General features: G+C 41.2%; 1 protein-coding gene across 1 annotated transcript in view; it reads left to right on the top strand.

Moving 5' to 3' along the window:
- The window catches only part of TERT (telomerase reverse transcriptase), a 413,108-nt gene extending 406,459 nt beyond the window's left edge, over window positions 1-6,649 (top strand). The window contains exon 16 of the mRNA XM_082259713.1: window positions 6,447-6,649. Within this exon, the coding sequence (XP_082115839.1) occupies window positions 6,447-6,550 (104 nt within the window). The 3' untranslated portion in view covers window positions 6,551-6,649. The remainder of the gene's footprint in view (window positions 1-6,446) is intronic.
- The last annotated feature ends 7,507 nt before the right edge of the window (window positions 6,650-14,156 follow it).

Below are 14,156 nucleotides of genomic sequence, written 5' to 3'. Positions count from 1 at the left end.
ATCTAGGGCTGCCACCTCTGAGCTTGCCACTCCCACATCTTCACCCAACATGGCAAATCTGTTAGGGTGCTTAAACCCAGGGCTGGCCTTCCTTTTCTGTGAACCCCTACCACTCCCTCTGACTGTATTAACCCATCTTCCTACCTGATAATCCTGACAAACCTTGTGCCCTTGAGATTTAAATTTAGTTCTGGCAGTCCTACAGAAGCAACCCTTTGAGCCCATTCGGCATGCTCCTCTGGTTCTCTTGATAAGAAAGTTGTTTTTTTTTTTTGGTTTCGGTAACCTCAGCAAGGAAGTTGTCAGAATTGACGGCGCTTTCTTGTAAGGAGCCATTTTTGATCTTACACCAGGACAGGGTGATTTTGCGACCACACCAGGGGTTTTTGCCAAGATGGTGTCCAAAAAAGGTTGTTACATTCTCTCCATGTAGTACGAGTGATCAAAGTCTATCTGAAGATGTAAGCTCAGATTCAGAAGACCGATTCTTTGTTCGTGCTGCTAGAAGGGCCCAGGAAAGGGCAGGCAGCATCTAAGTCAACTGTCTCCCAATGGATTTGCCAGGTCATTATTCAGGCTTATGGTTTAAAAGGGAAGGCCCCACCTTTTCGGGTAAGGGCACACTCTACTTGAAGAGTAAGTGCCTCATGGGCAGTTCTCCATAAAGCATCTATGGCTCAAAGTTGCAAGGCCGCTGCTACTTGGTCTTCAGTACATACATTCACTAGAATTTATCAGGTGGATGTTGCTCAAGAGGATACTGCGTTTGGGCACAGTGTGCTGCAGGCAGCTATTAGCCTCTTTGTGACCGCCCGCCGCAGTTATACCGCAGCAGGCAGCCGTACATCGGTCATCGGTCTCGCGCCTGCAGCTAGGGGGGGAGCGCGCACCTCCTGCGGTGCACTCCCGCCCCCACTTGGCAGCGGGGAAGCCGATGCATGGGGCAGGCGACTCCGATTGCCGCCTGACACCCGCGATTGCTCCCCGCTGAGAGAGAACGGTCAGCTGTTGTTAACACAGCTGACCGTTTTTATATCTGGAATGATCACAGAGCCCTTGTGATCCTGCTATATAGGATCACAGGTCTCTGTGATCATTTCACAAGCCACGCCCCCCCCCACACACAGTTAGAATCCCTCCCCTAGGTACACATTTAACCCCTTGATCAACCACAGGGTTAACCCCTTCCCTGCCAATGGCATTATTACAGTAACAGTGCATATTTTTAGCACTGATTACTGTAGTAATGTCACTGGTCCCCCCCAAAGTGTCAAAAATGTCAGTTAGGGGTCCGATCTGTCCGCTGCAATGTCGCAGTCCCGCAAAAAATCGCAGATCGCTGCCATTAAAAAAAAAAACAATAAAAATGACATAAATCTGTCCCATAGTTAGTTATAGATAACGGTTGCGCAAACCAATCAAAATACGCTTATTGCCATTTCTTTTTTTTTTTTTCACCAAAAATATGGAGCAGAAAACAAATTGGTCTAAAATGTTAAAAAATTTAGATTATTATTATTATTTTATTTTTTTTGGGAATGTTGTATAGCAGAATGTGAAAAAAAAAAAAAAAATATATATATATATATACATATATATGTGTGTGTGTATTTTTTTTTTCAGAATTGTCGCTCTTTTTTGTTTATAGCGCAAAAAATAAAAATCGCACAGGTGATCAAATACCACCAAAAGAAAGCTCTATTTGTGGGGAAAAAAAGGATATCAATTTTATTTAGGTACAGCGTCGCACGATTGCGTAATTGTCCGTTAAAATAACGCAGTGCCGAATTGCAAAATATGGCCTGGTCATTAAGGGGGCAAATCCTTCCGGTCCAGAAGTGGTTAAGATCCTTTCAGTCTGATGGTGGTTATCGTAATCAGTGTATTTGTCTCCTCAAGTGCATTGCTTTGGGATGTTCCAGATAGTATTTATTATGACTGCTCTGTGCCCCGTGATGTACAATAAAGAAAATTGGATTTTCCTGCATTCTTACTTGTAAAATCCATTTCTTGGAGTATATCACAGGACACCTTTTGTTTGGGAAGTATTTTGTTTGCTACAAAATTGAGGTACTTCCTATATAGGAGGGGTTATATAGATTTTTACAGGTAAGAATGTGGTAAAATCCATTTTTTTTTTTTTTTTTATACACAAAGTTATCAAATTATAAGATATTTCTAACACATAGCATGTACGTACCAAGAATTACACCTTAAAATACATTCTGCTACTCCTCCTGAGTATGGCGATACCACATGTGTGAGACTTTTCCACAGCCTAGCCACATACAGAGGCCCTACATCCAAGTATCACCATCAGGCGTTCTAAAGGCATAAGTTACACATTTAATTTCCTGACTACCTATCACATTTCTGAAGGCCCTAGAGCACCTGAACAATGGAAAAACCCACAAAATGACCACATTTTGAAAAGCAAACACCCTAATGTATATTCTTGAGGCATAATGAGGCAGATTGTATTACACACAGCGGTCTCGACCGCAATGGATGGCGCGTGATGTCACCGGCCCCTTCGCACGCGTTACGTCCCACTGGGCGGGACTTCATCAGCCTTAAAGCGTAAGAGCCAGCAGCGAGAGATAAATTGTATCACGCTGTTGGCAAATATACTTTCACCTACACACATATCCATTCGCCATTGAAAGGGAGTTGGTAGGTAGAATAGGTGGGATTTGAACCCATGACCTGACTGTTTTGAAATCAGAGCACTAACCACTAAGTCACTGTGTTGATGAAGTCCCACCCAGTGGGACGTAACGCGTGCGAAGGGGAAGGGGCAGGTGACATCACCCGCCATCCATTGGGGTCGAGACCCCCCCCCCTACTGGAGCAAATTAGATCTTGTTTTTTTTTTCTTTGCCTCCTTCTGGATCAACTGTGGATATAGTTTAGTGTATATGAAGGTTATATCGTTGTGTGTGTGTTTTTTTTTTTTTTAATTGGTTGAACTAGATGGACTAGTGTATTTTATCAACCTGACTAATGATATAATGATGTATGTTTTATTGAGCCCTCCTCCTAAACCATTTTGTTGCATGGGCCCGATGGCATTTGTTTGCGGTGTTACCTGTCAGCTGGACTGCTTTTTGGCATCCCATGGTCTAAGATTGTGATCCTGTGTCCTGTAATGAATGATTGAGAGAATTGGAATTTAAGTTACCTGTAAAAATCAATTTCTTGGGGTACATCACTTGACACAATTAACTCCCTTCTGTCCCTATAGTTCAATCCTTGATCATTTCTGGGAATGAGAGTGGGAGAGACTATATTAGTGCTGTCCTTACAACTTTGTTTACTAGTGTCCAATCACCTAAAGGCAGCCACATAACCCATGGAGTAAGCTGTTTAGCCAGATCAAGCCCTGTGTAACCGTTCCCTCAGTAGAAGGTCATCCAGGTACCCCACTAGAGATGCAGACTGAAGCGAAGGTCAACAAACTGGTAGTGTTGCTTGCTTACTTCAAAACTCAGGTACTGTTGATGCACTGCATAGGTGAATATATGCACATAGGCATCTTTGATATCCACAGAGGCCTAACAGTCCCCCCAGATGGAGGGAAGCAATGACTGACCTGATAGACTCTATATGGAATTTTGCATTGGCAAATTCTATATGGAATTTTGTACTGAAAGATTCTGTATGGGAATTTAGCATTAATGGGTCAAATATTATTCACCTAATGTCCAGCAGTACACAAGTAGAGGGCACTTTGGCTCAATTGTTGGTCTGTGGAAAATCAGTGCAAGAAACACTTTTTGCGCATGCCTATTTGGTGAATCCCTGGACAATAAGGATGTTACCAGGGAAAAAAACACACTTTTGCCCCAATTAAAGAAGACAAAGCCTCAGACTGGAAATTCTTCAACTTCAAAGGCTAAGAATAGTTTCTTTGTTTTTTGTTTTTTTTAGGCCCTAGACGACACCTGGGTCTCTGTAACCGCATACATTACCCGCAAATGCTCCAAAACTGCAAACAAGTCCTCCTCGTGATGAGGGTCGCCCCCCATGTATCAGAGTGGGGGGACGTCCATTGGCCTTTGCAATCACCTGATCACGGGACATTTCAGATGTTTGGGTTTGTAGTCCAGGGGCTTCAAGCTAGAGATTTGTTCTTACTCCTCCCTGCTTTGTACTTCAAACCCGTCTACATCCTAGCAAACATTAGTGGACCAAGGGGTCAGAGCCATTGTACAGAAAAAGGAGAGGCTCCAGGGTTTCTACTCAAACCTGTTTAAACCTGTTTAGTAAAAGGGGCATGTGCCCCATTCTGGACCTAAAGGTTTTAACACCTTCTTTCAGGTGGAAATTTTTAGGTCAGCCATTGCCTCCCTCTATCCAAGGGGATTTATGGCCTCTTTATTAAAGATGCCTTCTTGCATGTCCCCACCTTTCCAAGACATCAACAGTTTTGAAGTGGACTCATTACCAGTTTGTGGTCCCCTCTTTGGTCTTTCCCTTACACCTTGGGTTTGCCTTCAGGACAGGTGCTGGCTCCTGTATTTGCTCTGTTTCAGTCCTTGGGCATTTCCATTGTGGGATACCTGCACAACCTCCTGCTTAGGAAGCAATTGTCACAGACCCTGTTGGTCAATGTCCAATTAACTCTTCAAACATTGCAGGGGTTTGGGTGGATCTGGGATCTCCAGAAGTTAGGACTGGAGCTGAACTAAATTGTTCAGGTAGGAACGTTCATAAGTAAAATAAACAGTCAAAAAGAACAGTTAGCTGCTCTTTTCTGTAAAATACTACATTTTTCATGTCACAGCATAAAGTCATTGTCAATTTCAGAGCAGCAAAAACAACTGGTGGGCACATAAATACTACATCTAATAATAGGGAAACCCTCAACACTCATATCTGTAAGAGCTTATGTATCAGCAACTGCTGTGGGGCCAATCCGGAAGTGTCTAATCAACCCTTCCAGACTAGATCAAATTTACGCAAAGCATTACGATGGCGATAGGTAAGCTGTTCACTCAGCAGGAGAGAGTTAACGTAATCTACCCACTATTTCCTAATAGGTGTTGTAGAGGACATCCAATATCTAGCAATTGGCTAAATAAAAATGAAGAGTAATCATAATACAAGTACCCGGTTGATATAATTTAGTATCCAATGCCCCACACTAACGGATCATTAGCGATAAGAATTTGGGGAAGTAAAGAAATAATTTGCCAAACCTCCACCCAAGATCGTGTGAGTTTTGTGTAATGCCGTCTCTGTGTATATTACATTTGGGGCATATGGGTATATCTCTACTACTCTAAACAATCTGGTAGGTGTCCGGTAAAGAATAAATAATTGTGAGAGCTTGTGCGAAGCCGATCGAAAAGAAAGAGGGGACTGGCTCCAAAGCCATATTCCATTGATCCCCACCTATTTCCCCACATCCTCAGTCTATGGTGCTTCTGCATTTCAACAAGGCATAATCCTGAATGGAAGAGAACTATATTTTTATATATATATATATATATATATATATATATATAAATATATATATATATAGTGTGTGTATATATAGTATATGGGATATCAAGCTTTTGCATATAGAAACATGAATGACTTCAGCCACTAATGGACCAATGGGGAGCTAGACACAGTTAGGGTGAGTGTGTTTTTGGGTCTGTATTGCATGCCTAAGCTGCAGATATTTATACAATTGTTTATGGGCTAGTGAAAACTCAGAACATCACTGATCATAGGCTTTAAGAGTAGTACCCGAGAACAATTTAGCAATATACAGAATGCCCCTCGGTCTCCATTCATAAAATCCCTTTAACTTATTTAGCGCTGGGTATCTGGGGATGTGCCATTAAGGAGTGAACTAAAAAAAAAATGGAAATGGATAATGCGTCCTTTAAAGCATCCCACACTCTTTGTAAAAGGTCAACAGTAAGGCAAGAGGAGGGAAGGACCAGTAGGTTCATTTCCAAATGAGAAATAGCCAGCTAGTCAGTGCTAATTAGGTTGGTGCTTCACCTTGGATATACAGTACTTCAGCATAATACAAATGTTCCAATACTAAATATTTAAATAGGCAAATTATTATCCAGTTTTTTTTTTTTTCAGTTGAATGCGTTTGGTTAGGTCTTTATGAATTTAACTTTCAAGATACACCGCTGAGAGGAACCTGTTTTCGGTCAACCAGATAAACTAGGAAAAAACCTATTTCAGCTGCTGGCTATGTTGAAATTGTTCTAGGAGCCCAAATATAAAAAAAAATGTATTTCTAAATAGACAATTATATATTTTTAAATGCATTTACAATTGTTTTAAATGCTTACTTTCGGGTCTTCAGAACATATTGTGGCGCTGCATTTTTAGTTTTGAATCTACAAGTTTTACTGATCATCTATCTATCTGTATTTTTCTATAGGCGTATTTACTTTGATATGTTGCTTAATTTATTTTATTTTGTGTTTTAGGCAAAATACAAGTGACAACCAAACTGCCAAAGGAAACCACTAGTCTGTTAAGAGCAGTAACTCATCCTTCACTTCATCGTGACTTTTCAACTATAACAGATTAACATTGCTATTTTGTATAGTATGTGTGGAAACTGTGATGGATTTTTCAGTTTTAAAGCTGAGCTAACAAAAACTTTTAAGATAAAGCCTTAAAAACAGTAAAAAAAACAGCATACATGCCCAGGGGTAGTGATTTTCATTCGTACATAGATGTTGTGACTAGCAATCTGGTGGTATGGTGACAGTGAGGGCTTGTTCACACCTGGTGTGATATTGGAACATACGCGATATTGCACGTTTTCCCACACTGCAATTTTTAATGACACCCTCCTGCATCTGGCAAACACGCATAAATTAATGCCTGCCAAAATGCATGGTACAACAGTTTCATGCAGTGTGGTGAGGCACAATTTTTTAAAATCATGCTTGATTTATTTTTAGTTTGTAATGCAGCCCATTGAAATTATAACAGTATCCTACCCAATAGCAAAAATGTAATATATTGCAGTTTACCAATCAATAGAAATGGTGGCTGCATTTTTTTTTTTGGACAGCAGTATTGTCAGTCTGGGGAGATGGTAGCGTAAGATGCACTAGCAGATATAGATACACTAACAAACTAAAGTCAGACTCCAGCTAACACTCTTTAAGCAGTTATAGCAAAAACCTTTTTTTCCTTTTGGAATAGGGATTTTACGTAAAAGCTGATCATTGTAAGCATCCCTGTCAGTATTAAATTGTTTGTGTCAAGCCTCTTAACTGCTGTCTTTGCAGGACAGCTTGTTCTTAAAAAAAAAAAAAAAAAAAAAAAAAAAAAACACTCTATTTTACCTGTTACTGGCTGTAACACCTGGTAAAATAAAGAAAAAAGGGCCTAAAAAAGAAAACGAATGTAGCCACCAAATCTAAGAATTTATAAGCTACAATATATTGTTTTCTTTTAAATACTGTTTAATGGACTGCCCTAAATGCACAAAAAAAGTGCACGCTTGGATACACCTTATGGGGTGATTGAGTCCTCAATCTATATGCAGGTCAGGCATTCTCCACTTCACCTTTTGGAATCCTCTATATGCTTTCTCAGGCAACGATAGGTTGGGATGTGACATAGCCATTGCATTTGATGGTGCAGTGGGATTTTTTTTTTTTTTTTTTTTTTTATTAAACTCAGATCTTCTAAAGGTCAAAAACGCAAACTAGTCTGCAGATACAGTGAGACAAACTGGGTCTTTTGGCAAATACAAAATTTATCAGGTTCTAGCCTGGACCAAAAGTTGTGAGGTATCCAAATGGGCACTTAAGAGCAACACATAAATATGTAAAGCAGTATTAAACACAAAAGCAAACATTTATCTTATTGCAGCTTACCAAATATTAGATGTAATGGCTGCATTAGTTCCTTTTTTAGGCTTGCTTTCTTCTATTTTCATCTGGTAATCCAGCCAGCAAGTCTGTTGTTTTTCACAGCACAAACTCTCCAGCAGAATTTATCAGTTTACATTGAGACAAACCACTTAACACTGGCAGGGATGATTAAAATGATCAGCTTATATTTGTTCATGGAAAACCTTTATCCCAAAATAAAAAAAACAATGTTTGCTGTAAAACCTTTTGAAGTGTCAGCTAGAGTTTGGCTTCAATTTTGTTAGTGGTATTAGGTTCTAAATCTGCCATTACATTTACCACTACCCTCCCCCTCAGACTGACAATGCTGCTATCTGCTGTGCCTCCTCTGCTCATAACTCCAGAGTGGTGTCCCACTAATACAGGGGATTTGTTACTGGTCAAATCAACAGGAGAAAACAGAGGGGAAAAAAGCCAAAGAAAACAAATCTGATGCAGCCACCACGTGTAATGACTGGTAAGCCTGCAATACATTACAGTTTTTGCTGTGGGTTTACCACATTCTGCACCCTTGCTGCCATAAAATTCTCACAAGCTCCCCTTGATTCTGACAGCATTTATCTTGGTGAGACATATAGAACTAACAATGGATTGAACTGGGAATACATGGCTTTCATTTTTAACAGTTTTTAGTGTTAACAGAACACCAGATTCTATACCCTACAAAAAAGTAAATAAGCAATTACTGATGTCATACAGATCTGCGTAACAGAAACCCTGGGCAAGTGGATTTTACCCAGTACAATAGATTTGTGATAGTATATTTTTTAAATGGTATTAAGGTACATTCTAGAGTATTAGTTTCATTTATAAAGCACTTAAAACTGGGAGGCCATTATTTTTTAAAGTATTTCTTTTTCTTTTTTTTTTGTTAAAATTTTTATGTTTTTAGAGGTGTGCAATAAATTGCTCTGAGCAGTATTTAATAAAGGATAACCGAATGTAAATTTGTTTTCCTATGACAGAATAAACAACTTATACCAATTTGCTGCAGAGAATCTCAGCGTTATTGAAAGGAGGCAAATTTGTAGGCAAAAAGCAGTCCTTTTCCTTTATTACATGAAACTTTTTTTTCTGACAGAGATTTTAAATATTTTACAGATTTGCTGAACAGAATCTCATCTTTTTTAATAGCAGCCAATATGTAGACAGAGTAGACCTATTTCAGCTTGAAATATTACATAAAACTGTATTTTCTCTATCGTTCATCGACATGCGCAGCTCTGCTTAATCATAGACTATAGGTTTATGCTCCTCCCGCTAGGGATAGGCACTAGGCGGAAAAAAGGCTTGTCCACGTCTATAGGGGCTGTCCCAGCCAGCATAACCCCTCAGGCTCTGCTATACTCAAAACAGTTTTGTTCTGCCTAGTGACAGGGATAGGACCTAGTTCCCTGCTGGAACTACGGTCTTAGCTGTAACAGGGAAAAATTGTGATTTTTTTTATTTTATTTTTCTAGTTAGTTCCTGAGGACCAAGCAACAGCCCGCTGTGGTTTTCGCACTAGATAATATGGATCGTTAAGGTCTCCCAGCCTGGCCTACGAGCGTGAGCAGCTTATAGTTCAGTACTAGGCCTCACCATGACAGTTCCCCAATAGATTCTGACACAGATATGGTTGCCGCAGACGCAGACCACCCTGAGGGAGTCGGTGTCTTCAAATTCTGACGGTAAAGAGGATCTGTCCTCCTCCGCTGTCACGCGAGAACCCATCTTGGTGGAAAATGTGATCGTTTCTGTGCGGGAAACTCTAAAAATGGCTGATGAACCCACAGCGTCAGGTAAGCAGGTGTCTTTTGGCTCCCGCAAATATTGCAAATCAGGTAAAGTATTCCCTTGCCCTGACTTGTTTCACTCTATTGTGGATGAACAATGGCGATGCATTAAGCACATGCTGGTGGTGCCGAAGCATTTTGCACACTGTTATCCCTTTGTGGAGGCGGTCACCGAAGGTGGATTCCCCGGTGGCCAGGTTGAAAAAATTACTCTGGTGCTGGTGGATGAGTCGCCAACCTTTTTGGATCCCGTGGATAGACTGGTGGAATCCTTATCCCGCCATGTACCTGTGGTAACAGGTCACATGTTAAAAGCTAACTTTGTGAACGCTCTCATAGCACAGACTGCTACTGAATGAATGAAATTGCTAAAGAGTAACTTGAAAACGACACAGCTTCCCCCTGCGGTTCTGGAACTGTTAGACCAGTTGTTCTAAGCCCTGGTGTTCATGTGTGATATGTCCCTGGACTTGGCCTTTTTGGTGACCAGGATGTCAGCAGTGGGGGTTGCTATTAGACACCTGATATGGCTGAAATGCTGGTCGGCTGACCAGGCTTCCAAAAAAGCTGTTGCTGATCTCCCTTTTACGGGGGAAAAGCTATTTGCAGCCTCTCTGGCCGAGTTGATCAAAGGTATCACGGGGGTAAGAGCACTAATCTTCCCCAATCCTCTAAAGGCAAGGCGCCGCGCTCTAGGCGGGAGCTTTCCTTTACTGCTCATAAACATATTTTTCGTGCCTTCGGGTCACCGGAAAAAGGTAAATCGTTTATATTTTCATGGGGGTCCAAGAAGCCAAGGCCCAGTCAGTCCAAGGGAGGCAAATTCAGATTGGCAGACAAGTCCTCGTCTGCATGAAGGGGCGCCCTCACCCTTGTCTGGGGTGGGGGGACATCTCAATTCTTCCGGGAACCCTGGACTTTCTTGATTCAGGACAAATGGGTTCACAAATTGATCCTTTTCAGATACAAAATCGAATTCCAGTCTCGTGCACAAGACAGGTTCTTCCCATCCAAATTTCTTTTGTCCCCGGCCAGGTTAAGGGACTTGAAAGAGGCGGTACATGACTTGCTATCGCAAGGGGTGATTGTGCCAGTTCCAGCTTCGGAACGCTTTCAGGGGGTTTTATTCAAACCTGTTTACCGTGCCCATAGATTTTCATAAAATGGAACAAAGATCCAAAATCCTTGGATACTTTGATTCGGTTGAGTCGCAACACAAAGTCTGCTCTTCTGTGGTGGCTTCCCTCGCCAGCACTTCCCCAAGGCAAGTCCTTCCTGCCATTGTATTGGACAGGGTGGGGAGGAGTGCTGGGGAAACTGCGCCCAGGGGTCCTGGACGGTGGAAGAGTCCAAGCTGCGGATAAGTATCTTGGAACTCACAGCGATAAAGCTTTGTCTGAGTCATTGAACGTCTCATCTGCAAGGTTGCCCGGTCCAAGTTCAATCGGTCAATGCCACTGACGTGGCGTACATCAATCATCAAGGGGGCACCAAGAGTGTCTTGGCGGCCCGGGAGATAGCCGAGATTCTGGATTGGGTGGAGAAGTTTGTCCTAGCTCTTTCTGCTGTACACATCCCAGGGGTGGACAACTGGCAAGCGAATTACCTAAGTCAGGGCATAACAGAGCAGCGCTAGTGCTATATGATATAATAAATAAAGTCCATATCAGATGAGTATCATAAGAAGTGCAGGTAGAAGAGTCTGCGTATTTTCACCCAAGTGTATAATCAACAGGGAGATGTGAAATCCCAGCCACCACACACTGACTCTTACCAGAACATGGCGGGAATACAGCAGTAAGCGGTTAAGGGACCGCTAAGACCCTCTCGAACCAAACCCCTCCAGAGAACTCCAACTTTCACAATCTTCAATCTCCAATCATAACACTGAGATAATGTGTGGTAAGACAGCCAGATCCTCCTTGATAAAAACGCACCTCATGCAAGCGGAGAGATTTCAAGAAGGAAAAAGGCCCATAGTGCATTATCTTTGATAGAAAATCTTTTATTATAAACTCCTAAGGTATGCACTCACCCAAATAGCACAGTAAAAGCTTGTAAACAGCGATAGCAGCAAATGTCAGGAGCATTCAGAACGGTGTTCCTTCCGTGGATAACCAATAAAATGGCCGACTTCCAAACTTCCGGGTGTGACGCTTGGCTAGCTCCTCCCAACGCGTTTCGTCATTCCGCCCCCTTGAAGACGTCATAATGACGAAACGCGTCATATTCTTCCATCAATTTAACAAGTCACATAGAGATGAATTTCTTACCAACTAGTAATATTTTTATACTACGTGGCAGTAGGTTGTGTTCAGAAGAAAAAGTTCAGATTCTACATTTGTCCATTCCTATAATATGGACATATTCGCCGCTCAGAATAGGTAATATAAAGATTGATGATATTATGGAGACACATATAAATAGTTCTAACTTAAAGTGGTTGTAAAGGCAGAAGGTTTTTTTTTTTTTTTTTTTTTTTTTTTATCCGAATGCATTCTATGCATTAAGGCAAAAAGCCTTCTTGTGCAGCAGGCCCCCTAATACTAACCCGAGGTTTATCTAGATCCAGCAATGTTGCACGAGTGTCTCAGCTGCCCGGGACTCCTCTCATCATTGGCTGAGACAGCAGCACGGTGCTTTTGCTCCCGCTGATGTCAATCAACGTCAGTCAGCCAATGAGGAGAGAAAGGGGTTGGGGGCCGAGGCTCTGCGTCCGAATGGAAAGAGGGAGCTGTGACTCAGCTCGGGTGCCCCCAAAGCAAGCTTCTTGTCGTAAGGGGTACTCGGCAGGAAGGAGGGGCCAGGAGTGCCGAAGAGGGGCCTGAGAAGAGGAGGATCAGGGCTGCTCTGTGCAAAACCACTCAAAAAAAAAAAAACAAGACTTTAGTATCACTCCAGGACTTTAAGAACTGGAGATATGGAGGGGGGGGGCCTTGAATGGTTTTAATATTGTGTGTTTTTGGTCAAATTGTATAGGACTATGTGCATGTATACTTCCTCAATGAGAAAAATTTTGTTTTGTACTATACAAGTGGAATTGCTGGGTTGTCTGAGCAATATAGTTTTTTCAATACAATTTTATGAGTCTAAATCAGGCTATTTAGAGCGGGAGTTTGATATTTGGAATGTTCACTAGTGACTCCCCCATAATCCTTTGGTTATGAGTTTATACTGTAAGTTAGGACTTAACGTCTTTCTTTTTGCATTGTATTTTTTGTTTCTCATTTCTCTGGTTTGTCCTTTGGCAAGGGCCTTATCATAAGTGACAGGCCAACTAATTCAGTTCAGTTGTGAGAAGGTGGTTTGGTGAAACCATGCAAATGCTTTGGTAAACACATGGCCTGTAGTGATCTGTCCTTCCCTGTGTAATTTAACAGAATGCAGCCTTGACAGCACAGTTGATGAATGCTCTTGTGCATCCAGCATCCATGTACTGTAAATCCAGACTTGAAGTGTATGCAGAAGGAAAGCTTTTTTTTTTTCTGTTTAGGATGGAATGGGGAATGGTAGACCCTTTGCCAAATGTTTGTATTGCACACACTTCACCGGGGAGACCCACTACTATATTTATCCTGGTATATCCACGATTTATACCTATGTACATGCTATTCTGACATTCACATGTATATCTATTTCTTTAAAACCCCTTTTGTCTCTAGCACTAATTTGGCAATTTGCTTGCAGGGCTTGATTGTTTGGGCCCCCTCAGTTAGCCTATCCAGTTGGTCTGGCCGGGCCCAGTGTGCCCTCTGTGGTGCCTACCGAGAGACAGCTTTGTGTCTTTCTTGTTTTTCTGTACACCAGCATATACAGCGTGGTTAGTCATTATCATTTTCTTTGCGCTCATAATATTATGTTATGGTTATTGTACTATTCAAGATACTTACCTTAATGTTTATTTTGTAGAACATTTACCTTTATCTGACTTAAAAGCATCCCTTGAAGAAGATATGCAATATCGCACTATTCAAAAGGCATTGGAAGCTCCTGTAGTCTCATTTGCGGTTTCAGGTCATTTTTCCAATTTCTGTGCTGCAACCACTGTACATCATTTCTAGCCACAATATTTTAACATTTTATCATTTACTGATGTATAAATAAAGTTTTGTATTTTTTTTTTTTTTTTTACATTGTTTGGAGCATATTTGTCTGTGTTGCCATTTAAATAGCCCCATAAACCTGGAGGGTATTCCTTTCCTCTGTATTTGTCCTGGTGACCATTGTCACTGAGACAAAGTAAAGGGAGATTCTAAATCTTAGGCATTTTAAGAACTTTATTTCAATTTTCTAAGCATTAGTGGTTTTTCCCCACAGGGACGAGAAGAAGCAGGATGGAAAACTTTTTTCAAACTAACAAGTTTTGAACAGTGTATAAGGTTTTTGTTCAAAAATTACCATTCCTTCAAAAATTAATGGTAAAAGCAACTGAAATATTTGAATTAGTTATGAACACCATTAATAAAGTCATTGAATGTACCGAGAATGT

The sequence above is a fragment of the Pelophylax lessonae genome (assembly GCF_965119305.1).
Source record: "Pelophylax lessonae genome assembly, chromosome: 5".
Taxonomy (NCBI): domain Eukaryota; kingdom Metazoa; phylum Chordata; class Amphibia; order Anura; family Ranidae; genus Pelophylax; species Pelophylax lessonae.
This window is presented reverse-complemented; position numbering and strand designations above follow the sequence as displayed.